Source organism: Phocoena sinus, chromosome 11 (assembly GCF_008692025.1).
Source record: "Phocoena sinus isolate mPhoSin1 chromosome 11, mPhoSin1.pri, whole genome shotgun sequence".
Taxonomy (NCBI): domain Eukaryota; kingdom Metazoa; phylum Chordata; class Mammalia; order Artiodactyla; family Phocoenidae; genus Phocoena; species Phocoena sinus.
Genome location: NC_045773.1, coordinates 32,490,906 through 32,518,148, shown reverse-complemented (window position 1 = coordinate 32,518,148; position 27,243 = coordinate 32,490,906). Strand labels below are relative to the sequence as shown.

Below are 27,243 nucleotides of genomic sequence, written 5' to 3'. Positions count from 1 at the left end.
TGTCCAGTGGGTCACCTATGCTCTTCTCACTTTTCAAAAATTCTCTGTTCTCTGTGTTTTATTTTGAATAGTTTATATTGCTAGGTCTTGTTCACTAATCTTTTCTTCTGAACTGTCTAATCTGATGTTAATCCCACACAGAGTATCTTTCATCTCACACATGGTAGTTTTCATTTTTATGTTAGATTTGGGCCCTTTTTTCTGTATGTTTCATTTCTCCACTTAACATTATAATATACAGTTATACTAACTTTTCTTTTCTTTTGGCTGCACCACACGGCTTGAGGAATCACAGTTCCTGGACCAGGGACTGAACCTGTGTCCTTGGCAGTGAAGGCAGAGAGTCTTAACCACTAGACTGCCAGGGAATTCCCAACAGTTATACCTTTTAATGCCCTTGTCTGCTAATTCTAACATTTGTGTCTGTTCTGGGTTGGTTTCAATTGTTCTTGTATTTTTCTCCTCTTCATGAGTTGTATTGTCCTGCTTCTTTGCACACATTGTAGTCTTTGACTGGATGGTAGGCACTGTGAATTTTACCGTTAGGTGCTGGATATTTTTGTATTCCTATAAATATGCTTGTGCTTTGTTCTGGGATGCAGTTAAGTTACTTGGAAATAGTTTGATCCTTTTTGGTCTTTAAGACTTGTTAAGTGGGGGACTTCCCTGGTGGCACAGTGGTTAAGAATCCATCTGCTAATGCAGGGGACGTGGGTTCGAGCCCTGGTCCGGGAAGATGCCATATGCTGCGGAGCAAGCCCGTGAGCCACAACTACTGAGCCTGCATGCCACAACTACTGAAGCCCATGAGCCTAGAGCCCATGCTCCGCAACAAGAGAAGCCACTGCAATGAGAAGCCTGCTCACTGCAATGAAGAGGAGCCCCCTCTCGCCGCAACTAGAGAAAGCCCGTGCACAGCAACGAAGACCCAATGCAGCCAAAAATAAATAAACAAAATAAATGAAAAAAAAAAAAGACTTGTTAGGTGGAACCAAAGTAGTGTTTATGCTCAGGCTAATTATTCACCACAACTTTTCAGGCCCTTCTGAGTACTTTATCCAACTGTGATATTCTACTAGTGTGGTTTGTGGGAACAGGAACGATTCCCAGCACTGTGTGAGCTCCTGCTAATCCTTCTGGATAGTTCTCCCCACCCTTGGGTAGTTTCTCACATGTGTGCACTGATCAGTATTCAGCTGAGTACCTTGGACAGGTGGCGGGGGTGCAGGGTCCTCTCTGCAGGCCTCCAAGGTTTGCTCTCCATGCAGTGCTCTCCTCTGTCCTCTAAACTGTAGCTGCCTTGGTTTCCCTGAACTCTCAGCCACATCTATTCCACTCAGGAACTTTACTGGACTAGGCTGGGTTTCCCCTCCCTGCCCTGCTGCCTGACAACCCTCTCAAGGCTGTAAGCTGGAGCAAACACAGGGCTCAGTCATTTATTCTCTTCTCTTGGGGTCACTGTCCTTCATTGCCTGGTGTCCAGTGTGTTCAAAACCATAGTTTCACATATGTTGTCTTTCCTTTTATTTTTTGGTTGTTTCAGGTGGAAGGGTAAATCCAGTCCTTCTTACTCCAACATGACAAATTTTTTTTTTTAATTTTTAGGGCAACGATTTTCTTTCATAAATTTATTTATTTAATCTTTGGCTGCATTGGGTATTTGTTGCTGTGCACAGGCTTTCTTCAGCTGTGGAAGGCAGGGGCTACTCTTTGTTGCGGTGTGTGGGCTTCTCACTGTGGTGGCTTCTCTGTTGCAGAGCGTGGACTCTAGGAGCCCAGGTTTCAGTAGTTGCAGCACGCAGGCTCAGTAGTTGTGGCACGTGGGCCCTAGAGTGTGAAGGCTTCAGTAATTGTGGTGTGTGCACTCAGTAGTTGTGGCGTGTGGGCTCAGTAGTTGTGGTGTGTGGGCTCTAGGGCGCACGGGCTTCAGTAGTTGTGGTGCATGAGATCAGTAGTTGTGGCTCATGGGCTCTAGAGTGCAGGCTCAGTAATTCTGGAGTACGGGCTTAGTTGCTCCGTGGCATGCAGGATCTTCCCAGACCAGGGATCGAACCTGTGTCCCCTGCATTGGCAGGCAGATTCTTAACCACTGCACCACCAGGGAAGTCCCCATGTTGCATTAGGTGCCCTTCTTTCTGTTGTGTGGATCCACACATCCATCTGGTGTTGCATTCTATCAAAAGAAGTCCTTTAACAGTTTTTGCAGTATAGATCTGCTGGTAATGAATTTTTTGATTTCTGTTTCAGGCTCTTTAATGCCTGGAAAAGTCTTTATTTTGCCTTTCTTCTGAAAGATATTTTCATGTCTCTTCTCAGAAAATTATCCCTCACAACAAGAAATAGAAACAGGAAATCCATCTTTCATAATTCCAAAAGATCTTTGTATCCTTGGACCACAACATATGAAAATAGAAAGCAGGTGGTAGAATGATCCCTGTGACGATGATGCTGAGAGCACATGTGTATAATGTTTATCATGTCAGGTACCGGTATCTATCAGAGGCCCAGCAGCATATTCAAATTAGGTTAATTCAAAGAAGCTTTAAAAAGGGACTTCATACAAAGTTGTGCGCAGGGTGTAGAGGCAAGGCAATATCCTGGGGCTAGTGACAGTGGGGCTCTTACCATCCTAGGATGGAGGGGCTACTGGAACTCAGAGAGAACTCCTTGAGAGGAACTGTGACTTCATGTCAAGAGAGGTAGCCAGCCCAAGGCAATTCTTCGAGAGAATCACGAGAATAAATACTCCAACCTCACTCTTTTCCCTCTCTCTGATATCATGCAAGGACTCCCCGTTGGTCAAATAAAACCAGAAGCTACAAGCAAGAGTTCATTGATGAAGTACATACATACCACAGGCACATAAAACGACAGATCAGGACAGAGAGGCAATTTGGAGAGGTAAGCGAAAATATACAATCCCATAAGTTACTATTATCCCCAGATAAATGAACAATGCAAGAAGAAAAATGCAACAAAACTATGATACTCTGAGTTTAGCAAAGATAATGCCTTCACTAAATAATAACAGGAAATGGATAACTAATGAGAACCTGCTGTATAAAAAAATAAATAAAATAAAATTCAAAAATAAAAAAGAACCGGGATGCTCTAAGAAAAGGAACAATGATAGAAAAAGTTTAGCAATAAAAATCTTTACCTCCAATTAATAGAAGGGTTAGAAGATAAAAGTGAAGAAATTTCCATGAGAACTATTAGGAAATAAAAAGTAGGAATAAATAGATAAGAATATATGAAAACCAATCCAGGAGGGAAGAGACAAAATCCAGGAGGTTCAACATCACTGTCTCTGAAGTTCCTGAAAGAGAAAACAGAAAATTGTGGAAAGGAATATGCCAATGAAAAAATACAAGAAAATACTCCAGATTCTCTGGATTGAGAAGGCCTCTCCACCCTACCCCCCAAATATGCAGAGAATGAGTGAAAAAGATCCCAGCCAAGGCCATACTTTCAAGAAATTTCATAACACCATGTGCAAATATAAAAGTGACTATTAAATAGCAAAAATGAAAACTGCTAGCTCTTAATAGTTTTCAAAGAGATTTCACATACAACATCTTACTTTTTAAATGGCCTGAGCGTTTACAGTATCCCCATTTCATAGACATGGGATGAATAGAACATCAGGGATGACATGTTTCAAAATTCTACAGACGAGATAACACAGTTCTTTAATATTTAGGTGTGTTTGTGTGTGAACATGTATGTGTAAGTGGACAAGTTATTTAGAATGCATGTCCAGTTTCCTGAACTAGATGATCAGCTCTCAAAGATACAGAGTGCCATTTCTAATTCCTTGCTAATCCTCCAGGTCAACTGATGAACTGCTTCCTCTGGGTAGATCTATGTAGCTGACTGAAGTGCAAACCAACCTGGAGGAAGGAAATAAGATGCAGTGAGCAGTGATTGTTTTGCCAACTTGTTTGCATAAGTATCCTCTAGGTACACTGAATACAGTCGACTTTTCTCACTGTGTGTTCACGTGGGCAAGGTTTTAAATCTTAATGATCTTCAGATTCTGGTGAGTTTGGAGTTGTTATTCTATTCAAATTCCCAATACTGTAATTCCAGAATTCTGTCAATAAATGAGATAGCATGAAATAAATGAATCAACCACAGCAATGAGAGATGATGATCAGTGGCTTCTTCCACATGCCGATGGGAGCCAGGTGAGAGAAAATGTCCAAGTGAAACTGTGTGGTCAGATGCTCTCTTTGTTAAATCTCCAAGGAATCCTCAGGTTTCTGGAGAATTAGTTAAAGGTGGACATGGACAGAATGTAAATGGAAAGTTGAACAGCTTGTTCACCAACACGGTGGGTTGCAGTTTCCTGGAACCACAGGGACTTTGTTAAAACAGGACTGTAGCATTCTCAGCTGCTGTAGACCGTGCTAGGAATGGAAACGAAAGCAGTTGATGGTGGTGACCACTACCCAGAAGCCGAAACCACAAACTAATTTTGCACAAAATTGCTAGGTCTGGCTCTTTTCTTTGCTTATGACTTTCATTTAGAGGGCGAGGATTGCCTTTAGTTGTGTGTCAAATAACACCTTGAAAATAGACTCAAGAAAACCATTTAGCCCTCAGTCATTTGCACTAACCCGTAAAATGTCAGTACAAATATCTTCTAATAGACTAGTAGAGACACTCTCTAGTAACAAAGTCAATACAATCAAGGGAATAAAAAGTGGACAGAATATCCAAAGTAGAACTGGAGAAGGACAAGGAGGATAAAAAGGAGGGAGGAGTAAGAAAATGAGAAGGAGTGAGTTTTCATTTGGGAAAAATTTTGGACTTACTTTTATTTATGTGAATATCTTGACTAATCTGAAAATTAACAGTATGTTAAACAAAATGGTGACAACTTATTATAAAGATAAGATTAACTACCAGCCTTACTGGGCCAACATGCTACTGAGAATTGGCTACCAACTACTTAAAACTGTAGAGCCTTTTCATCTAAAACTATTCTTTGGGGGAATAAAACTAGCCATTTTAATTAAAAAAAAAAAAGTGGACTGAAATTCCAGGAAGAATTTCAAAGTGAAATTTGCCTTCTATTATTTGGCCCCAAGGTCATCAATAGTCACCTATACTAACAGTGAGATTCAACATTTATTTTCTATAACAATTATGACATCCCTTGACACACAGTACAGATTCAAGATATAGTTATTAAAAATGAATAAATGAATAAGTGAGTCAAAGCAATCTTGAGAAAGAAAAACGGAGCTGGAGGAATCAGCCTCCCTGACTTCATACTATACTACAAACCTACAGTCATCAAAACAGTATGGTACTGGCACAAAATCAGAAATATAGATCAATGGAACAGGATAGAAAGCCCAGAAATAAACTCACACATCTATGGTCAATAAATCTTCAACAAAGGAGGCAAGACTAGAAAATGGAGAAAAGACAGTCTCTTAAATAAGTGGTGTTGGGAACAATGGACAGCTACATGTAAGAAAAATGAAATTAGAACATTCTTTAACACCATACACAAAAATAAACTCAAAATGGATTAAAGACCTAAAGGTAAGACCGGACACTATAAAACCCTTAGAGGAAAACATAGGCAGAACACTCTTTAACATAAATTGCAGCAATATCTTTTTCAATCCGCCTCTTAGAGTAATGGAAATAAAAACAAAAATAAACAAATGGGACCTAATTAAACTCAAAAGCTTTTGCGCAGTAAAGGAAAACATAAACAAAACAAAAAGACAACCTACAGAATGGGAGAAAATATTTGCAAATGATGTGACTGACAAGAGATTAATCTCCAAAATTTACAAACAGCTTATGCAGCTCAATATCAAAAAAACAAACAACTCAATCAAAATATGGGCAGAAGACCTAAATAGACATTTTTCCAAAGAAGACATACAGATGGCCAACAGGCACATGAAAAGATGCTCCACATCACTAATTATTAGAGAAATCCAAATCAAACTACAATGAGGTATCACCTTACACCACTCAGAATGGCTATCATCAAAAAAACTACAAACAGTAAGTGCTGGAGAGGGTGTGGAGAAAAGCGAACCCTCCTACACTGTTGGTGGGAATGTATATTGGTACAGCCTCTATGGAGAACTGTATTAGTTCCTTAAGAAACTAAAAATAGAACTACTATATGATCCAGCAATCCCACTCCTGGGCATATATTTGGAGAAAAACACGGCTCGCAAGGATACATGCATCCCAACGTTCGTTACCGTGCTGTTTACAATAGCCAAGACATGGAAGCAACCTAAATGTCCATTGACAGACAAATGGATAAAGAAGATGTGGTACATATATATATATACAATGGAATATTACTCAGCCATTAAAAAGAATGAAATAATGCCATTTGCAGCAACATGGATGGACCTAGAGATTATCATACTAAGTGAATAAAGTCAGACAAAGACAAATATATGATATGCAAAATCTTAAAAAAAGATGATACAAATGAATTTGTTTAAAAAACAGAGCAAACTCACAGACTTAGAGAAAGAACTTATGGTTACCAGGGGCGAAGAGGTGGGGGGAGGGACAGATTGGGAGTTTGGGATTGACATATACACACTGCTATGTTTAAAATAGATAACCAACAAGCACCTACTGTATAGCACAGGGAACTCCATTCAATATTCTGTAATAACCTAAATGGGAAAAGACTTTGAAAAAGAATAGATACATGTATATGTATAACCAAGTCACTTTGCTGTACACTGGGAACTAATACAACATTGTTAATCAACTATAGTCCAATATAAAATTAGAAATTAGAAAAAAAAAGAAAAAAGAAAAAAAGTGAATAGAGAATCCTTGAAAAAGCAGATCTTAGAAATATGAGTTCTGCAAGAGCTTTGATAGATCAAATCGTAGCATTTATATCAACCCATACCCTATCTTAATGTGTGTACTTGGGTACAAGCAAAAATTTCGGTAAGAACCTCCCAGTAAGATCACTGAAATTTGATGTTTGTAGGGCAAATACTGTATACAAAGAAGACGACATTTTAATGTAATTTATTTGAAATGCTTCCAGAGAAGTTTAAGGCCACTATACAAAAACATTCATGAAAACATTCATTGACTTTCTTCCCATAGGCCAGCCCTTGACAGACCTCTTTTCTCAACACGCTGGTCAAAGTGACTCCTGCAAAGAATGATTCATTCTTTTCCCCACCATCAAACAACTTTTCTCGGCTTTTCTCTGCTTCTGTCTGCAGCAGATTCATTCAGTCGCTAAATCAATAACAACTTGAGTTGTTTTAAATAAACTTGTAATAGAAAAAAAGGTTCACTGTGTTTAAAATCTATAAATACAGAAATATGTTTTACAGGGTAAAATGGACCACAACATTTTGTTTTGAAAAATAAGTACTATAGCTTGTTTTTATATTGATGAATCTTGTCACACAGCTTCTTTGAATGCACATGATAGACGTACATAATAAAATGACAACATAGTATTTACTGCTTTCCTTTGTGTAAACTTGAAAGACAGATTTAAAAAAAAAAGAAAAGAAAACTTTTTTGGCAATAATTTAGAATCATTACTACTACTGCTGGTGTGGGTACAATTTTGCACAAGTCATCTTTAATATTTACACTCGCAGGGAGATTTTCTGTGTATTAACTTTTTTTAAAGGTCTGCAACTCACCCTGCATTGTAAATCAAGTCTGGCAGAGGTTTATTAGTTTGGATAACTGATCCTAATTAATGATAGAGTTAATTAAGTCGGCCTCTGGAGAATGTAATTGATTCTGATCCAGCACAGAGCCAGAGATGGCAAATGATGACCCAAAAGTGGGGCAGGGAAACCCAAGGCTCTGGCCTTTCCCAGACGGACACTGGACCTTACTTTTCTCTTTTAATGCTTCCCACATAAGGTCACAATGGAGCACTTCTTCCAAATTCTTTTTCTCACGTTTCCGTAAACAGAGTCACTGACTGAGCCGCAGTCCCTTTTCCTCATTTCTTCATTCATGCTCTAAAACACGAGTAGGCCTAAGCAGATGAAACAAAGAGAAGATGGGTCTTTTTGCTATCCTGCCAGGTTTTCCCAGGCCCTTTGAGTTATATTATGATATTTTAGGCTAGAAATGGCTCTTTAAGGCCAGCCAGCATCCATGGCAGAGACCTCCTGATGCAATGCACATTTCAGTTCAAGATTCAGAGCTGACAGCGGTTTTTGCGTTGATCCTTTTAAGGTCAGACTCTTATTTCATGTCCTAATAGATTATTGCATCAAATTTGTACTGGATGAAATTGCAAGGTCAAGACAGTGCTTCTTCCTTTGCAAAATTAAACCTTCAGAATCCCCAGGGATGTTTTCATGCTTTTTGGTTGGATGACATTGAACCAATTTAACTTGAAACGTTGATCTTTCCCGTTTCTCCTTCAAATGCCATCATGATACACAAGTAACTTCCTCATGCCCTGTTTTCAAGGCCCTTTAAATTTCATGCCTTCAGCTACCCTGTCAAAGAGCCAGAAAAGCACTAGAGAAACAATGGAAGGACCCTTTAATCTACATGAAACAGTAGTTTAGAGATTGTTTTCTTTCTGTCTTTTAAAATCCAGCAGGACAAGTGAAAGTAACTTGTTCAAGTACTTCTCCATCCATCCAGACACTTGTGAAATACAATACAGGGTAACAGTTGCCACAGATTCCAGCTGACACAGACTGGCAGTTACAGTACTAGGGACAAAAAAGTACAGACAGGACTGGGCCAACACAGTCACAAAAGTATTAAAAAGTGCTTCTCCAAACCGTTCCATGTGTGGAATGCAAATACTGTACAGGTAAGACACAGGGCTACTTCCAGGAAGTACATGCTTCTGTCAGACGTTGCTTTCAACATGCCTGCTATCCCCACAGGAAGAGCCTGTCTGTTCCATGCGTTCACAGTCAAGGCTGACCTCACTTGTGTCCATGCTACAATCCGATTCACTGTCCGATTGGTCCATCTGCTCAAGTTTTGTTTCTCCCTGTGGCTCCCTGCTCCCGGTGGTGGGATCTAGGAATGGTCCCTCGGAGTCAAGGACCCCAGCCTGCCCCGCAGCACACAGGACTGTTTCTTTGGCTTGACGAATACAGTTGAGCCACTGCTGTTTGTTGAAGGTGTCATTGGCTTGTAATGAGTGGGTCTGACTTTGGGATCCATTTTTGAAACTTACTCTGAAGAAGTTTTTAACTAGAAATGAAAAACACATGAAAAAAAACGTCAATGGACAGGTATTTCCTCAGGCCAAAGATTACACATGTGGTGACACTAACCCCCAGTACCCACGACAGAGATCACTAATTGATTACTAAATGTGCCCTACTGATCTAGGAATGGCTCAGCTCCACCCTGCGGCCTCCATCAATCAACAGGTGTTGACACAGGTCTGGCACTCAGTTGCTCTCGGAAGCTAGCAAATCAGTACGGAACAACTATGTCTTGTGTTTCAGGGGACCCCAGAGTACTGGGTACCAAACCTGGCTGCATATCAAAATCCCCCAAGAGCATGTTAAAAGTACAGATCCTGGGGTCCTACCCTTAGAGATTCAGATTCAGTAGGTCTGATGTGGGCCTGGGAATCTGTAATTTCAACTGCCCCAAGCTAGAGCTTTTTCAAGTTTAAGAAGCTCTTTGTAACATCAAACAGGCCCAAGACCCTCCACATGACAGTACTTGTACATTTAGTATCTGATGATTGAGAAGATATGTAAAGACTCTTATAAGTTTGGTTTCATTTTAAAATGAAATGACATTTTAATAATAACTGCAACAGGAGCTCTGTGCATTTATTTTTTTTTTTTTTTTTTTTTTTTTTTGCGGTATATGGGCCTCTCACTGTTGCGGCCTCTCCCGTTGCGGAGCACAGGCCCCGGACGCGCAGGCTCAGTGGCCATGGCTCACGGGCCCAGCCGCTCCGCGGCACGCGGGATCCTCCCGGATCGGGACACGAACCCGCGTCCCCTGCATCGGCAGGCGGACTCCCAACCACTGCGCCACCAGGGAAGCCCTGTGCATTTATTTTTAAAAATTATTTATTTATATTCTTTTGGCTGTGCCACGTGGCTTATGGGATCTTAATTCCCTGACCAGATACTGAACCCAGGCCCTTGGCAGTGAAAGTGTGGAGTTCTAACCACTGAACCGCCAGAGAATTCCTGGAGCTATGTGCATTTAAAAAATGGTAGTGCACAATATGGAAGACATTTGATTTAGTTTAATAACAACATTAACTGTCATTTAATGGGTCCCGTGTGCCACATGCATGTGGTTCACAGAAGTGTCTGTGCTCAGTCAGTCCCCGTGCACGATCCCTGTAGCCAACAGAGTGGCTTCAGATAAATTCAGGCTCCAGTCTTTGCTGTGGCGCAAATGCCTTAACTCCCCTACGTCTCAGTTTCTTTATTTGTAAAATGGGAAAAACAAAGAGAATCTACCTTAGATGGTTATTATGAGGGATAAATATAATAATACATGTAAGTGCTTATACAATGCCTGGCACATAGTCAGTACTTGAGAAATGTAAGTACTACTACTACTACTAGTACTACCACTAGGGCAGAGGGACTGGTGAGTAGGTAAGAGGCAGTATACGTGAATTACTTTGACAATATGATGTCAATGTTAACCTAAGAGGCTCAAATGTTACTTGCTCAAAGAAAACCTCCCTGACCATTTCATCTTAAACATACCTCCTATTGCTATCCCTCTCTATTCCCTTACTGGGTTTTAGTTTTCTTAAGGTACCTGGATTATTTATTTGCTTCTCAAATAACCTCTACCTCCTCCATCACAATGTAAGTTCCACAGGGCTTCCAAGGAATTGAATTGTTTGGTTCCCTAGTGTATATCAGTGCCTGGCACAGTGCTTGACACATAGGAGACACTAGATAGACGCTGCTATCTAAGCTTCTTTTGGTTAATTCCTTTGTTTATTAAGTCTCAAGTTAGAGAAGCCCATTAGAGTAATTACAGATAAACCCTCAGCCCAGTTGATCATAGTTATGTCTCTTTAGAGACAAGTCTGCCAGCTTAACTACAAAAACCCACCGTTATACAACTGTAATCACATAGGGACCATCTGGCCTTAAGAATGCTTTTATCCAGTGGAAGGAGTCGAGTAAGGGAGCTTAAGGGGCACCAGTTATATGCAGACAGGTTAACTTGTAGTGTCTTACTTAATCCTTATAACAATCCTGTGAAGTAGGTATGCATGCATCCCCACTTTGCAGATGGGAAACTAAGGCTCAAAGAGGTTGAGTAAGGTTACACAACCAGTGAGTGATGAAAGAAAACTGGAATGCAGTTTGACTTCAAGGCCATAGCTCTTCTCTTTTCACCAGGCAGCCATTCCCTCCAAACCACCATGACCAAAGACGTTCAACAGGTCAAAATGGACAGCCATCCATACTTCTCTCATTGTTGCTGAACGCCCCACGCAGGGAGCCGCCCAGCCTCACTTCTCCGTCCTGCAGATCTTCCAACAGGAGCTCCTTCACGGGGATGGGTTGCCGGTACAACTGGTAGCAGAGCTGCTCGTTGTGGGTGACAGCCCGAGTGATCACAAGTACTTCTTGGAACAGGAAAACGTGTAGTTTCTGGAAGAAAAGAATCCACAGGATTCCCCTAAGCAATAATCTAATGAGTAGTTGATAAGTGGACCTCTGTGGATAAGAGGTCCCTAGGTACCAGGTTCACACTGGCCTATGAACTTCTAGGCTCAAATCTACCTCTGGGAGAACAGCAGTTGGGGGTTGGACACATTTCCAGATGCATCCATTGCCTTTCCTATGGGAGCGCCTCCCTAGGGCCCCACTGAAGAAGGCCTTTCTGCCTACAGACACCTGCAGCCAGGTCTGCCAGCTGCAGTGGCGTTCTTCACACTGCAATTCACAACCTGTGCAGACACATACAGCCTTATAGGAACATTTAAAAAAAAAAAAAAGGAGAGAGAGAAACCCCATAGAATGAAGAGGCTAATGAAGGAAAATAAGTTAGTGCTCTCGGGGCTTTGGTTTATTGTATCCAATACAATTCTAAGAGATCACAATGAGTAACAGTCCATAAAGGACAAGACTGAAATATCAGAGCCTAATATTAACGTTTGCTTCTCAAACCCATAAAACACTTGTTCCTTCAACCACTGAGCTGATTATCAGCTTCATCCAGGCATCCCAGCTCGGAACACTGCCCATTCCCGAGGAAACCAGAGCATGCTGCTGTAGCCACAAAGAAAGACAATCAAACAAGTTGTCCTTCTCGGTTAAGTTCATAAGAACCTCGGTTCTCTGAAGAGGTTGTGCTTAAAAGGCTGATGATTGATGTGTGTATTGTTGGCAAAAAAAGAATCTCAAAAATAAAGGCTTGTCTCAAACCACATTATAAAAGCAATTTTGCCGAGTGGAGCTGGGGTAAATTGGCTCCATTCAACTCTAAGTGCCAGACTCTTCCCGCAGCTTGGAAATGCTTAGGAGGTGAAGAGAGACGATCCATGACTTTGCAGCTAGATTCTGGTTTTCCAGTGGCAATATTTGGCAATGTCAGCCTTAGGGTCTCAAAGAGGAGACCAGAAGAGTAGGGCTGAAAATTCACATTAGAATCTTGATCTGGGGTCGAGGAAGCATATTCAGCATTATCAGACAGTTTTAGATTTGGAAGAAAAGATACTTGCGGATCATCTACCTGCACCCTGCCACAGACGGATGGATGGACAGACAGACACACACATACATACATACACACCAAAAACCGCAGAAACTAAAGCTCAACTAAATGTTGGCTTGTGGACACACAAATGATGACGGTTCTGTATTGGTGTGTGTTTGCGGTGGGGGCAGGTTTGAAGACCGAAAAACAGAGTAAAGCACAAAATAACCAAGTTAAGGGCTTTTTTTTGGTGTGGGTGGTGGGGATGGCAGAAGAGAATATTAAGACTTTTCTTTTGGGGGTTAGGGAGGGGAGGGGTTAGTCACTGTTTTACATACTAAAAATAATCAGAGATTTTTACACTGTTTCTACTTCTACCACTCTTTCTTTTTGTTTTTTTTTGGGGGGGGAAGTAAGGATTTATTAGGAACATCAAGCTCCAGGGCATTTTTTTTTTTTTACCATATACCTTTAAAAATGTTTTTTATCCCCAGAAAAATCCTTATCATTTAAAACCAGATATTCAAATTATATGGCTAACATTTTTAGCTAATCAACTCTTCAGCGCTGATTCTAGAAAACAACCTTCAATGGATCTTTGAATAACGGAGATCAGCCCCTGATACGAGTAGTGTAGTTAGTCACACCTCTAACGTTCAAGCCACAAGTTGTGACGTTTGAAAGAGGCGAGGTCTACGGTCCTGCATTATCAGAATTTGTCGTATTTTCAGTGCTACTGGGTTGCACGTTATCTGCGAGGTTGTGTGCATGCTCAAGAAATAAATCAGTACACTTAATTCCTTAGTCAGCAATTTAATTTTTGCTTCCAACAGTTCATTCTCTTCCTTGAGCTGACTCTCTCTGCAGCGTATCCTGCGCGTTCTGCTTGCTTTTCAATGGGCTCTTTTTCACCGCCATGTTGTTCCTCTCTCTGCGCTGACGATACTCGTCACTGCTGTGATCCATGGGCAAACTCTTTTTGCTCTGCTTGCCTGGAGGCACAGCTTTGCCTCCGCCCCCAGGGCCGGTGGGCACCAGCTGAGGAACCTGCTATAAGCCGCTGGCATGAGCCTGAGTATGGATGACACTTATTCCGTTCACGCCCGGGTACTGTTCTGCTGTGATACCTTGCTCATTTGGGCACGCTCCCTTGTTAACACAGAACAAGTAGAAATGAGGACAAGGTGATCAATGGTTTGATCTGCTAAGAAATCTTCATATGTACCTGCGCCTCCAGCCCGCCCCTCCCCAAGTGGCCTCCATTCCCAGCGGCCCTGCACGGCATGGCCTGACCCGACCCAGGCCTCGCGGTCCGCCAGTCCTACTTCTACCACTCTTCTAGACAAGGTAGGCACTTTGAACTCAGATTGTCTGGGCAACTTTAAAAAATATCCCTGGCTTCCCTGGTGGCGCAGTGGTTGAGAGTCCACCTGCCGATGCAGGGGACACGGGTTCGTGCCCTGGTCCGGGAAGATCCCACATGCTGCGGAGCGGCTGGGCCCGTGAGCCATGGCCACTGAGCCTGTGCGTCTGGAGCCTGTGCTCCGCAACGGGAGAGGCCACAACAGTGAGAGGCCCGCATACCGCAAAAAAAAAAAAAAAATCCCTTATTTGTGAATGTTCCCTGAGAATTCCTCCTCTTAGTCGCAGCTCCTTCCTGTCCTCAAACTGTTGAGATTTTTTTCCTGACTCAGGACTTTATTCATAATGACTTTTTTTCCGCTCCGCGGCATGTGGGATCTTTCCGGACTGGGGCATGAACCTGTGTCCCCTGCATCGGCAGGCGGACACTCAACCACTGCGCCACCAGGGAAGCCCCATAATGACTTTTACAATTCTACTGGGGACAAACAAACAAACAAAAATAAATCCCCTCACCCCAACTAAAATCTTTGTTCTCAAAAATCTATCTGCCTGAAACATGAAGTAGATAGAGTTCATCCTTAATGCCCTGGGCACATCCAGCAAGAGGGTCTCAGTCCCTGACTGATGGACAGAAACAGAACAGGCCCTCATTCTGTGGGGTGATGCATCTTCCTATTTCCCACAGGGCTTCTGAGAAAGAATGTTCAAGGAGCCAGAGCAACAGCCATTAGAAGTCTACCAGTGCTTTTCAGATATCAGCAAAAAGCAGAATGCAGCTGTCTGGCAATCAGTAACTCCCTAGTCAAACAGAAACACTTCTTCAAGCAGCAGCCTGTGACAGGTCTCAAAATCTTTGTTGCAACATCAGCTGCTTAGATCTACAGCAGCACTGATAATGGGTGCTGTGACATGTCCTCAGTGATTTCAAATAACATTTCCAAGCCTGTCCATAAATGCCACTTTACAGTCCAGGTCAGAAAGGCGTCCCCTGAATCATCAAAGCTTATTAAGAGTTTTCAATCTAGTTTTGGCTTTCATTCTACGGGTTGGCTAGATACTGAAGATAAAACACAAAAGAAGTGGAGACTGTCTTTCTCAATGCTGAAATTTAAATATATATTATATATGATAAAGTTTATATATTACATAAAATACATGTTATATATAATATATAAAAATTATATATTAGCATTAATTTCTACTGCTATATATAAAAATAGCCTGGTGAGTTGAATTTTTAAAAAAATAAATTTATTTATTATTTTTTATTTTAGGGTGTATTTGGTCTTCATAGCTGTGCGTGGGCTTTCTCTAGTTGTGGGGAGCAGGGGCTACTCTTCGTTGCGGTGCGTGGGCTTTTCATTGCGGTGACTTCTCTTGTTGCAGAGCACGGGCTCTAGGCACGTGGGCTTTAGTAGTTGTGGCACGTGGGCTCAGTAGTTGTGGTTTGCGGGCTCTAGAGCACAAGCTCAGTAGTTGTGGTGCATGGGCTTAGTTGCTCCATGGCATGTGGGATCTTCCCGGACCAGGGCACCAACCCGTGTCCCCTGCATTGGCAGGTGGATTCTTAACCACTGTGCCATCAGGGAAGTCCCTGAGTTGAATGAATTTTGAACTCTCATGTAATTTAATCCATTTTTCCTTCATGTAAGCATTTATTCACCCACTCATTCACTCACGTATTCACCTAACATTATTAAGTGCCTTAGTATGTGCCAGGTCCCAAGATGGTGCTAGGGATTGACAAGGCACAGTCTCCACCCTAAAAGAGCGTGGTAAAATGGAAGATATTGACAGATAGATGGAGAATTACAACCCACTGTAGTAAGCCCTCCAGGGGAGATTTGTACAAGTTGCTATGATAGGAGAAGAGAAACAATTTCAATACTTGCTGAGGAATAAAAGCCAGGAAATGGAATATCTACAGGTCAGAGCTAGATATACAGCTGATGGGAGGGTAGATTATTATTTAAAAAACCCCAAAAAACTGGTCTCAAAATGTCAGTCTGTGGATAGGTACAAATTCATGAGAAAGAATGATTTCTCATAAAGCTAAATGAATTCAATTAAAGAGCTATCTGTTTTTCTGAGATCATATACTTTTAACATCCTGTTAAAATCACCCATTACTTTCTGATATCAAAGTGGGAGGAGATGGTAACTGTTTTGCATTTGGTTTTTTGTTTTTTTTAAATTTATTTATTTTATTTATTTATTTTTGGCTGTGTTGGGTCTTTGTTGCTGCACACAGGCTTTTCTCTAGTTGCGGCGAGCAGGGGCTGCTTTTTGTTGTGGTGCGCAGGCTTCTCACTGCGGTGGCTTCTCTTGTGGAGCACAGGCTCCAGGTGCGCGGGCTTCAGTAGTTGTGGCATGCGGGATCAGTAGTTGTGGTTCAAGGGCTCTAGAGCGCAGGCTCAGTAGTTGTGGCACACGGGCTTAGTTGCTCCACGGCATGTGGGATCTTCCTGGACCAGGGCTCGAACCTGTGTCCCCCTGCATTGGCAGGTGGATTCTTAACCACTGCACCACCAGGGAAGCGGTGTATTTGTTTTCAAAGGTCATGACCGAACAAAAGAAAAAGCTGGCAACTCTATGTTGGTTTCCAAAATTTTTCTGAATATATACTGGTCATGAAATTTAAGATATATATATATAAAAATATATTTAAAAACTATATGATCCTATGATATAAAAGACACTGGGAAAGCAACCTTTGTCTAAAAAATGTGACCCTGGTTAGGGAAGGCATAGTAACAGGAGGCTCAGTACCAAGTGGATTAAGCATTTGGGGAGGCCCAGGATGAGATTACTGAAGGAGAGTAACTACTCACCACACCCCGGTTGTTCTTCAGTTCGCCATGACAACACAGCACCTTTGAGCTGTCAATCAGGGAGTCTTTCTGGCCTTCCTCCAAGTAAAGAAGTCGCTCTTTATAATAACGGCATTCAGATTCTCCAGTCTTGGTGTTGATTTCTGCCACGATTCCCTGAATGATGTTTATCTGTGAAAACAAAAAGAAAGTACGGGGAAAGTCAGCAAACCATTCACACCAACAAGGCCCAGGTACTCAGCCTAGAAAGTCACTAAGATACACTTGGATCTAATTCTGAGATCATGTTATCTAAGTTGCTGCTTTGGGAAAAGGGAAAAATAAATAAATGCTTTTAATATACTGTATCTATCCACCCAAACACCATCTATACATGTACACATATAAATACATACAATATATATTCATTTGTATACACACACATATTTGTATTATATATAAAACTAATGTTGATGCATAATTTTGTATGAGTGAAAGAGATATGAGGTATTGATTTCAATGTGCAGGACTTAATAATCACTAAGCTCTATATTGCACATTTCTTAAAACATGCTCACAATGTTGAAAATGTAGGCATTCAAAAAATGTGGCCAAGGAGAGGAAAAGTAGAATGTAAGAGTCTAGAAAAGGGATTGGGTGGTCCTTGGGGATTTGAAACCCAGTTTCAAGGTCTCTCTACATGCACTTAATCTAACCTACAAACAATATTTGCAAATTGGGTGTGAATAAATGGTTTGAATATCTTTTTAGTGACAAAACATAAATGATTTATGAAAGACAGAGAACTAGGAATGGAAACAAAGGACACTAGGAGTAAGAATGGGGACAATTTGTCTATATACACTCAGGCCCATACCTACAGCACACGTGAGTAAATTAGGGGTAGAGGGATTTCAAAGCAATGGTGGATGCATTATTGTTTTTGTTTTTTTGCTTCTTTTGGCCAGGCCGCTCGGCTTGTGGGATCTTAGTTCCCTGACCAGGGACTGAACCCAGGTCCTCTGAAAGTGAGGAGTCCTAACCACTGGACCACCAGGGAATTCCCTGCATTACTGTTAAATTCAAAATGAAGCAAAACACAACAACAAGAGTACAACACTGAGACATGTTCAGTAAGCATTTATTCCAATGTAGTGTTGTTCTATAACATGAACAGTACATCTAAAAGTTAGAAAATTCTAGAAAACAAAGGAGCAAGAAATTAGTTGAGTAAAAACTCAGTGACACCAATCCAAGGCAAAGTAATGACTTCTTCACCAGAATCCTCTGTCCCCTAATAGTGAAAAGACCAACAGTCCCATCTTTCTTGTGCTGGTATTAACGGAAAAGAACGTAACAGATGAGAAATGTCAGTAAGGCCTCTTCTTGGTCACATTTACTTAATGGAAAAACAAACCAGTCTCTGAAAAGCAAGGTTTTAAAAGAGGCTTTTACTTAGTGAAAAGCTACCAGACTTTGTGTTCAAGTGGTAGTGAATTCTAAGATTGTTAAATGATCATCTTTCACTTGCCTTCTGCCCAAAGCAACTGGATAAAAACTTCTACCCAGAAAAAAAGAAAAAAAAAAAAAACAAAACACGGGGCTTCCCTGGTGGCGCAGTAGTTGAGAGTCCGCCTGCCGATGCAGGGGACAGGGGTTCGTGCCCTGGTCCGGGAGGATCCCACATGCCGTGGAGCGGCTGGGCCCGTAGGCCATGGCCACTGAGCCTGCGCGTCTAGAGCCTGTGCTCCACAACGGGAGAGGCCGCAACAGTGAGAGGCCCGTGTACTGCAAAAAAAAAACCCCCAAAACAAAAAAAAACCTTCTACCCAGTTATAACCTTGGCATTTCCATGCAAGTTTGGTAGAAGATCTTACAGCTTTGAGCTGAGGTCTGGTGACTGCATCCTATGGACAGAGGCATAATCTCTACACCTTTGTAGCTACTAAGAGTTTCAAAGATCATTTATTTACTCTTTTCTCTATTTCCTGAATTTGGATGGTAGCACTACTTTGATAATTTTAAAAAAAACATTACTTTTAAAAATACAGGCTTTTTATGTCATAAAATAATTTTTTTGGTCTTTGATGTCAACCTAATGTTTAATATAAGTCCTGTGAAATTAATCTGAGTTTCACTAACACACAACAAGTAATAAATGGAACACTTTGGTGTACAAAATTTCTGTTTCTTTTTTACCCCTTTTGGTTTTCAAAGATGACTAATTATTTATTGTTACTTTCAAAAACAAACAAACTGGGCTTCCCTGGTGGCGCAGCAGTTGGGATTCCGCTTGCCGATGCAGGGGACACAAGTTCGTGCCCTGGTCCGGGAAGATCCCATATCCGCGGAGTGGCTGGGCCCGTGGGCCATGGCCGCTGAGCCTGCGCGTCCGGAGCCTGTGCTCCGCGACGGGAGAGGCCGCAGCAGTGAGAGGCCCACGTACCCCAAAAAAAAAAAAAAAAAAAACAAAAAAAAAACAAACAAGAAATTTCACAAAATATTCTAAAGCTATGACTCATCCTTCAAATTAATTCAATTAATGCTTGTTGAGCATCTGTTCAGTGTCAGACTAGGTGGTGTCATTCAAAGAAATGAGACAGGGTCGCTGCCCTCAAGAAGCTTAAAATATATGGGAGGTATCTGAGCAATTGTTTTATGTCTACCTTATCTTTCTACTTTACTACCTTTTTAATATGTAGTGAAATCCATACTTTTTCCTTGTTTTTAATAATTAAAAAATTTTTTTTCATTTATTTTTTTGGCTGTGTTGGGTTTCGTTGCTGCGTGTGGACTTTCTCTAGTTGCCGCGAGCAGGGGCTACTCTTTGTTGCGGTGCATGGGCTTCTCATTGCGGTGGCTTCTCTTGTTGCAGAGCACGGGCTCTAGAGCATACAGGCTTCAGTAGATGCGGTGCATGGGCTCAGCAGTTGCGGCACACAGGCTCTAGAGCGCAGGCTCGGTAGTTGTGGTGCACGGGCTTAGTTGCTCCCAAGGCATGTGGGATCTTCCTGGAACAGGGATCAAATGCGTGTCCCCTGCATTGGCAGGTAGATTCTTAACCACTGAGCCACCAGGGAAGTCTCTCCTTGCTTTTAAAGACCTTTGTGGGGCTTCCCATGTACCTAGAGCCCATGCTCTGCAACAAGCCACCATGAGAAGCCCACACACCACAATGTACATAGCCCCTGCTCGCCGCAACTAGAGAAAGCACACGTATAGCAACGAAGACCCAACGCAGCCAAAAAACAACAACAAAAAACACCTTTGCATTAATTGCTGTGGTTCATCTTATCTGTTATTACTAGGTGTACCCGGGCAGCTGGAATTAATCAGTACTTGAGTCAATTTTCTGAATTTCCTGCAAGTATCCAGGAAACCAGAAGGAACATGTACTATAAGCATAAAGATATGTTCATTTCCTAATTTAACTCAGGAACTGAACAGCAGGCATTTCACGTGAAGATTAATAAACTCAAAAGCCACAGTGGCTCCTTAGGCAGCTATGACTACTCTCAAATGCTGCTTTTCTCTCAGGTGTTTGAAAAAATAAAAAGAGACAAAAAAATGGAAACAATTGTTGTTATTCCATATTCTATGTCTATATTTATCATAGTAACTCAGGGTTTGCTTTCATTTACTGAAAATATTATTTTGTATTTATACTGACCTGTATATCATGAACTAATCCACCTGCATACCATGTCTAATCTCTCTGCACTGCTTCTTGAGAGGAATTTAATTTGCAGAATTGCAGAGAGGAATAAAGTTACATATAGCAGATTGCCAATAGCAAACAGTCATGGTAGTTGTGCATTTAAATTAAATTTATTGTTGCATCTCTCATTTGGGTTCAAACTGAAGGGCAGGGGCTGGTAAAGGAACATGATAAAAGATACCCATAACAGAACAGGGATTAAACCCACACATGCTGGAATCGTCATCCTCAAAGTAGAATCTGAAGGTCCTGTCTGTCTAGTCCCTTGTGCAGTAATATCATCACTTGTCGGCTCCCGATATGGACCAAGAATAGCAGCCTTCACTGCTGTTGCATCAAAAGCAGGACTATTCTTCTCATTGATTCCAATGATATTTTTTTAAGGAATTGGAACAGTGGCAGGCAGAGGGAAGAGATGGTCTGCAGGATCATTTTCTGGCTGAAACAATCCTTAGAATTTAAAACATTAAACAACCAGATCTGGAATATATGAATATCCAAAGTTCTATTTTAAGATGTTCTCTTTGGGGGGAAATTTCTATCAACACTCCAAAACACTATTAAGAAATTCTCATACAGATGTGGTAGTTTACCCACTACATTAAAAGCAAGACCTTTCTTTAGATCTAATCATAAGACTGAACACTTGGTGCAGAAGCAATTTACTTAAGAGTTCCTTGATTTTTCCCTTTTCATAGGTAGAAAATTTATTCAGGGCACATATAAGTCAAGCTACACTGGTACTGTGGGTTTTATGGTTATCAAACATTCACAATGCACTCAGGAGTACAGGGCTAAATATTTCTGTTCATCTAGGGTAATGCCACAGGGATTTTGAAAAGAAGGGGGAAAAACTGCTGTGCCTATATAGTGTAAATGGGCATTAAAAGGCTTGCTTTGCAAACATTTTCAAATGCAGGTATACTATGCTTCACACATAAATCTGCCTGAATAACTAGGTGCAGATTCAACTTTCTAAAATGGCATCACATTTTATGCACGAGGGAAACTGGTGCATCCTTTCATGTTGCAAACAATCATATTCTTATCTGTTTTTAAATTTAAACTTTAGCTCACTGGGTGTTTTTTAAAACAAAGCATTATTCTTTCATGCTGCATATTAAAAAGAAGAAATCTTTACCGTAAAATTCAGAGCAGGCTTGTTTGCTTCAAAAAAGTAATTATTTAGACTACTTTGAGCTCCCTGTTGTTCTCATTTCTACAGACCACACACTTGCTGGGATGAAATATGGAGAGGAAGCAATGCTATTCCCAGTAATGAAAACAGACACGATGAAGTGAGATGGGCTTCATCCCTGGTGTCTGCATCCCCCATCATGCTGGACTGGTACGCTAGTTGGTATGTTGGGCCTGCCAGACACATCAAACACCTCTTGAATCAGAAGAGGGTCTTTCCTCATTCTTCTCTATCCCCACACGGACAACTGGCCCAGCTCTGTACCAGTGAGCCCCCTCCACAAAGTCTGGTGGCTAGACAGCTCTCTGCAATTCCAAAGGCAACAGGGGCTTAAAGAAGTAGCCAGGCTTTCAGCTCCATAGGATCATAAAGAAGTGGAAAAGTCATAAGATTTGCAGTCTACACTGACAAGGTTCAGATATCAACTCCATTACTTGCTGGCCCTGGACTTGGGTGAGTTATTTAGCGCCCCCAAGCCTGATCTGGAAAAGGAAAATGGCCCTAACATGAACAGGTACCTCACAGGTTATTATGAGGATTAAATGAGATACATAACCCATAAGGCAATTACATAAAGTTGATTTACTAGATGTTCACTCTACATGGCAGCAGGTATTACTATTATTATTGCTGTTGTTGTTACTACTTACTATTAAGTAAGTTAAGTCTTTCTCTGGGAAGAGATAGGCAGTTTGCTCCACAGGCTCAAGGCTTCTGATTTTCTAATCACCTTTGCATATCACCTTCTGTTATTGTCCCAGATCCAGGCAGGGAATGAGCTCTTTGAACTGGTCTCTTAGCCTCCATACCCACTGCTGACTCCCTAAGCAGGTTGCCAAGACCGCACATCTGGACCACCGCAGCATCCTCCCAGCTTGCTTCCCTGTCCCTAGTCTCCTCTGTCCCCTGTCCTACAGATGAAGAGTAACATGTCCAAGATTACACAGCTGGTCAGTGATGGAGCTGGGATTTGAACGTTGAATCTAAGCTACTTAAAAAACAAAAGCACAACAAAGGAAAAATATCTCAAATTGATATTTAAAACCCCCTATAACCAATGTGAACCACCACCCTCTGCCCCTTCTCCTGCTGCTTTCTGAGTATCGTCAACCCCAGGCAGACTGATCCATGGCATTCCCTGGCATGACCTGTCCTGTCCTTTCTTCACACCTTTGCCCAGGCCATTTGCTCCTTGGGCCTGTCATCTCCTGTGCCCTGCCCTGCAGAACACCACAATCAGAACTGAGCTCTCTGGGCAGAATGCTCACAGTTCACCATAGTCTCACAATATGGACCCCATTTTTCCTGGTCTTCTATTGCTGCTACGGAAGAATCCGTATTTCCCAAACCACCCAGCCCCATACTCAGTACAGTTGCTGGGGAGTAGGTTTGACTAGTCTGCATGTTTCAATCTGGGGCCAAGGAGAGCTGGGTCTTAAATGGGTGTTGACTTCACAAATGGGCTTTGGTAAAAGGTAAAAGGCAACTCTCATTTGCTAACTAAACAAAGCTATTCAATTTAAAATCTCCACAGAGATCTTAACCCTCACAATCAGCAACTGTAACAAACAGATTATAGAGTCACCTATATAGAATCAAGAAATTTTAGAATTAAAGGGACTTTAGAGTGCATTTCATGTAAATACTGCACTTTATAGATTATGAATAGTGCTGATTTGCAAAATCAAAACATGGTTAATGTCAGAGCCAAGCCTGGAACCCAAGATTCCTGAGTCCTGGTACCCAGGAACCCTTCATCTTCTAGCCATTGGGGAAAACAATAAGGGAAGACAGAAAAAAACAAACTCACAGCTTCTTCCAGGTGCTGCTGATCCGGATTATCATTTGGTGTGTGCCTCAAGATTTCTCGAAGAAGCAGAGGGTATTTCACCAGACGGCTCCTTGGAATATCAAGGAAATTCCAGAGATCTAGTTTGCGGCTAAAGGGGGATTCTAAACATCGCTGTAGGAAATCTTGGACTCGGTGATCTTGTTTTTTGTGGTCCAGCAGAGCTTTGGCAGCTACTTGATTGCTGCAGTAGCTGTCGTAGGAGCTGAGACAAGGCAGCTAAGAAAGGAACATTAAAAGAGGGTTGGAGCATTAAAATAATTGTGCTCTGAAGCTACATGCTAACATCACTCATTGGGACTGAACAAAACCTAACTGGTCTCCAAGCCTGGCCAACATTCCTTTATCTAGATGGCTGGAGGAGACAGAAATGGAATCTTTAAAAAGGCAGGCAATGGATAGTTCTTTAAGCTCCTGCTTGCTTGCACAAAGTTATTTTCTTAGTGGCATGTTTACTTTCTTGATTGTTAATACCTCAATAATTTGTTTGCATTTCTGCCAATCTAAGCTAGACACAAAAGAACTGGAATTACTGTATATGCACACAATTCAGAATTTTCCTAAACTGGAATTATTGCATATGCAAACAGAATTGTCCTAAACTTTCAAAAGTATCTGGTGAGAGGAAAGTCTCCTATATTTTTTTAAATACAGGTTATTTTAGAATTATTAATAAGAAACTAATCTAAAAGACTTAGTGGCTCAAAAAGAAAGGAGTCAGACTCCACAGCCTAGCCCTTTGCATGGCCCAGTGCAAGCACTTCTACATCAGTTTTAAGGTACCTGATTCCAAGGTGGACCAAATATAAAGAACTCCAAGAAGTTAAAGCAAAAGTATAATTACTAAAAAATTAGATGCAGAAAGCACTTAGAAACATCTTTTAAATTAGTTCTGACAGGCCAGAATGATTCTTGGCTACACCTAATGGTTAACATCACAATTCCATGCAAAGAACAATTTAAGCTTAAAGACTTTGGAATACTTCAAGTCCACTATTTTCCTTCCAGAGAAATACTACTTTCCCTGACATGTCCCATCAGTCACATGGTGCAAACAAGGAGTCAGAGACTCAGTGAAAGCGCTGCTCATCTCCCTTTTCCACTCTTCCCTATGATAGCATCCTCATGCACGGGTTGTCAGCTTCCAGAAAGTCACTGGAGGCAATAAAATGCAGCCAATGGCCCTGCTGTGTTTGCTTCTCTCCCTGGACTAGGAAGCCGCTTTTACCATAACACCTCCTCTGTGGAGGGATTCTTTGCAAGACAGTGGCAAGAGGGTCTTTCATTTCTGCATCCTTAGTACTGTGCAATGGGCCTACTGTACAATAAACATTCAAAGTTTGTATTCTGAATGAACAAATGAAAGAATGTTTAATGGATTACCAGATTAGGTAATATTTGATGGTTTGTGAACACAGCTTAAAAATAAGTTGTGGCAGCATGTGAACAATGGGTCAAAGTTTAACTATTCTGCTACTTCTTTTATACCTTTGTTTGAAATTATTTTCAGTGACTGAAACCAAACAAGATACCATGAAAGTAATGTTTTAAAAGTTCACTGTTGGGCTTCCCTGGTGGCGCAGTGGTTGGGAGTCCACCTGCCGATGCGGGGGACATGGGTTCGTGCCCTGATCTGGGAAGATCCCACATGCCGCGGAGCGGCTGGGCCCATGGGCCATGGCTGCTGAGCCTGCGTGTCCGGGGCCTGTGCTCCGCAACGGGAGAGGCCACAACAGTGAGAGGCCCACGTACCGCAAAAAAAAAAAAAAAAAAAAAAAAAAAAAAAAGTTCTCTGTTGAGTTTAACATTCTTTGGAAATGCCTACCTTCTTTACATGTTATTAAAAACCTCTATTTGTGTTAAAAAGAATTACAGAAGTTCTTTTCTCAATGTTATATTTGAAAGTAATGATAATTGGTGCTTACACACACAGACACACACACACACACACACACACACACACACATGCACACACAAACACCCTGGATGTGTAATGTTTAAAAGTTCACTGTCGAATTTAACATTCCTTGGAAATGTCTACGTTCTTTACATGTTATTTAAAAAAACCCATTTATTTGTGTTAAAAAGAGCTACAGAAATTCTTTCCTAAATGTTGTATTTGAGAGTAATGATGATTGGTACTCACACACACACACACACACACACACACACACAGACACTCTCTCTCTCTCTCTCTCTCTCTCTCTCTCCAGATGTGGCGCTGTGGCTTGTAATTTAGATCTTCAGAATTAATTAAAAAGAGACTCAGGCCCTCTTATTTTCATTTCCACTTCCTGGCTTTTTAAAAAGACCTGGAAATGCCCAATGTTTTCATTATGGAGAAACAAATCAGTAGTAACCATCAGATGTAAACTAGCAAGGAACCCCAACCACACGGGCCGCTTGCTGTCCAATGGGCCATTACCTTCTCTGATCCTGCCGCCTCTGCTGCCGTGGCAACCAAATCTGGCTCTGGTCCTGTGTTCACTGCTCACAGGGTGCTCATTTCCTGACCATAACCTGAAAAGCTATCTGGTTCAGCCCACTGGCTAAAAAAAGCCACAGGTGACCTTTAACTAGATAGGGAATGAAGAATATACACATCTTGGCTCCAAAATACGCTGTGATAACTCAGTAGTTAAGACGACAGACTCTGGAACCAGGGAGTATCATGTTCAAAGCCTAACTCAGACAGTTAATAGTCAGGTGACCCTTCAGAAGCCTCAGTTTCCCCACTTACAAAATGCACATACTAATGTCCTCTTTTAGTGAGATACTGCGATATGGCAGATAGAAAGTGTAACAAGAGCTTGGCTCCTGGTTAAGAATCGGTAAGTAATAGCTATTATTAATATTATTATTATTTAACCCTAGAATATTTTCATTGAAGAAACTGTGGTTGAGAGAAACAAAACTACTTGCTCAGCTGGAGACAAAACCAGTCTGAAATGTGTTTGGCCTCCCCACCACCCTCAAAAGCTCTGAACTATTCACCATCTCTTTAAGTAGACTATCAAGAATTTCTAAGGGAAACTCTCAGCCTTTTCTTTTTTTAAGAAATTCTTTCTATCTTCCTAACATGAAAAGTGATAGAGCAAATGTATTTTTTTGCTTCCGTGTACCCTGCCTCTCTCTTTGGAATGAAAATTTAATGAGAACCCAAATTAACATGAGAACTTGCTGCCTTGGAGACTTGATAAATTACCTCATTTCTGAAAAAAACATTAGCATGAAGATGTCACTTGGGAACTTGTTTCTTTATGAGAAGGGGAAGCTTATGAGAACAGGCCAACCTATGGTTACTGATCCTCAGTAATGAGGGTGGTTCCCTGAAAAAAACCCACCACTCTGTTTAAGGTCTTCAAAGTAACTGATTCATTCTAAGGTCAAAAGGACTGGCCAGGGCTATCTCACTTGGGAAACTCACTTGTTTAAAAGGGTTTTTTTTTTTTTTCACTTTTTTCCTTTGGGGGGAAAAAAAACCAATTTTTCATGGGTTGAATGGGCTCTGACTTTTCTCATTCAAAGTCCACTAAGATGTTTATTTTGTTCTGTTAAAAAGACCAGAACGCAAACAGATGTACCCCTTGGTTTACAATTCCCACTCACATGGACACATCTGCAGTTAAAA

General features: G+C 41.4%; 1 protein-coding gene and 1 pseudogene across 4 annotated transcripts in view; both read right to left on the bottom strand.

Annotated features, from left to right (window-relative positions):
• Positions 1 to 7,028: 7,028 nt before the first annotated feature.
• The window catches only part of ARHGEF3 (Rho guanine nucleotide exchange factor 3), a 310,939-nt gene continuing 290,724 nt past the window's right edge, over positions 7,029 to 27,243 (bottom strand). For all 4 annotated transcript variants that reach the window (XM_032649428.1, XM_032649429.1, XM_032649431.1 and 1 more), the window contains 4 exons: positions 23,574 to 23,831; positions 16,869 to 17,039; positions 11,438 to 11,624; positions 7,029 to 9,219 (listed from right to left, as the gene is read on the bottom strand). In XM_032649428.1, coding sequence (XP_032505319.1) covers positions 8,867 to 9,219; positions 11,438 to 11,624; positions 16,869 to 17,039; positions 23,574 to 23,831 — 969 coding nt within the window. In that variant the 3' untranslated portion in view covers positions 7,029 to 8,866. The remainder of the gene's footprint in view (positions 9,220 to 11,437; positions 11,625 to 16,868; positions 17,040 to 23,573; positions 23,832 to 27,243) is intronic.
• On the bottom strand, positions 13,131 to 13,808 carry LOC116762473 (annotated as a pseudogene).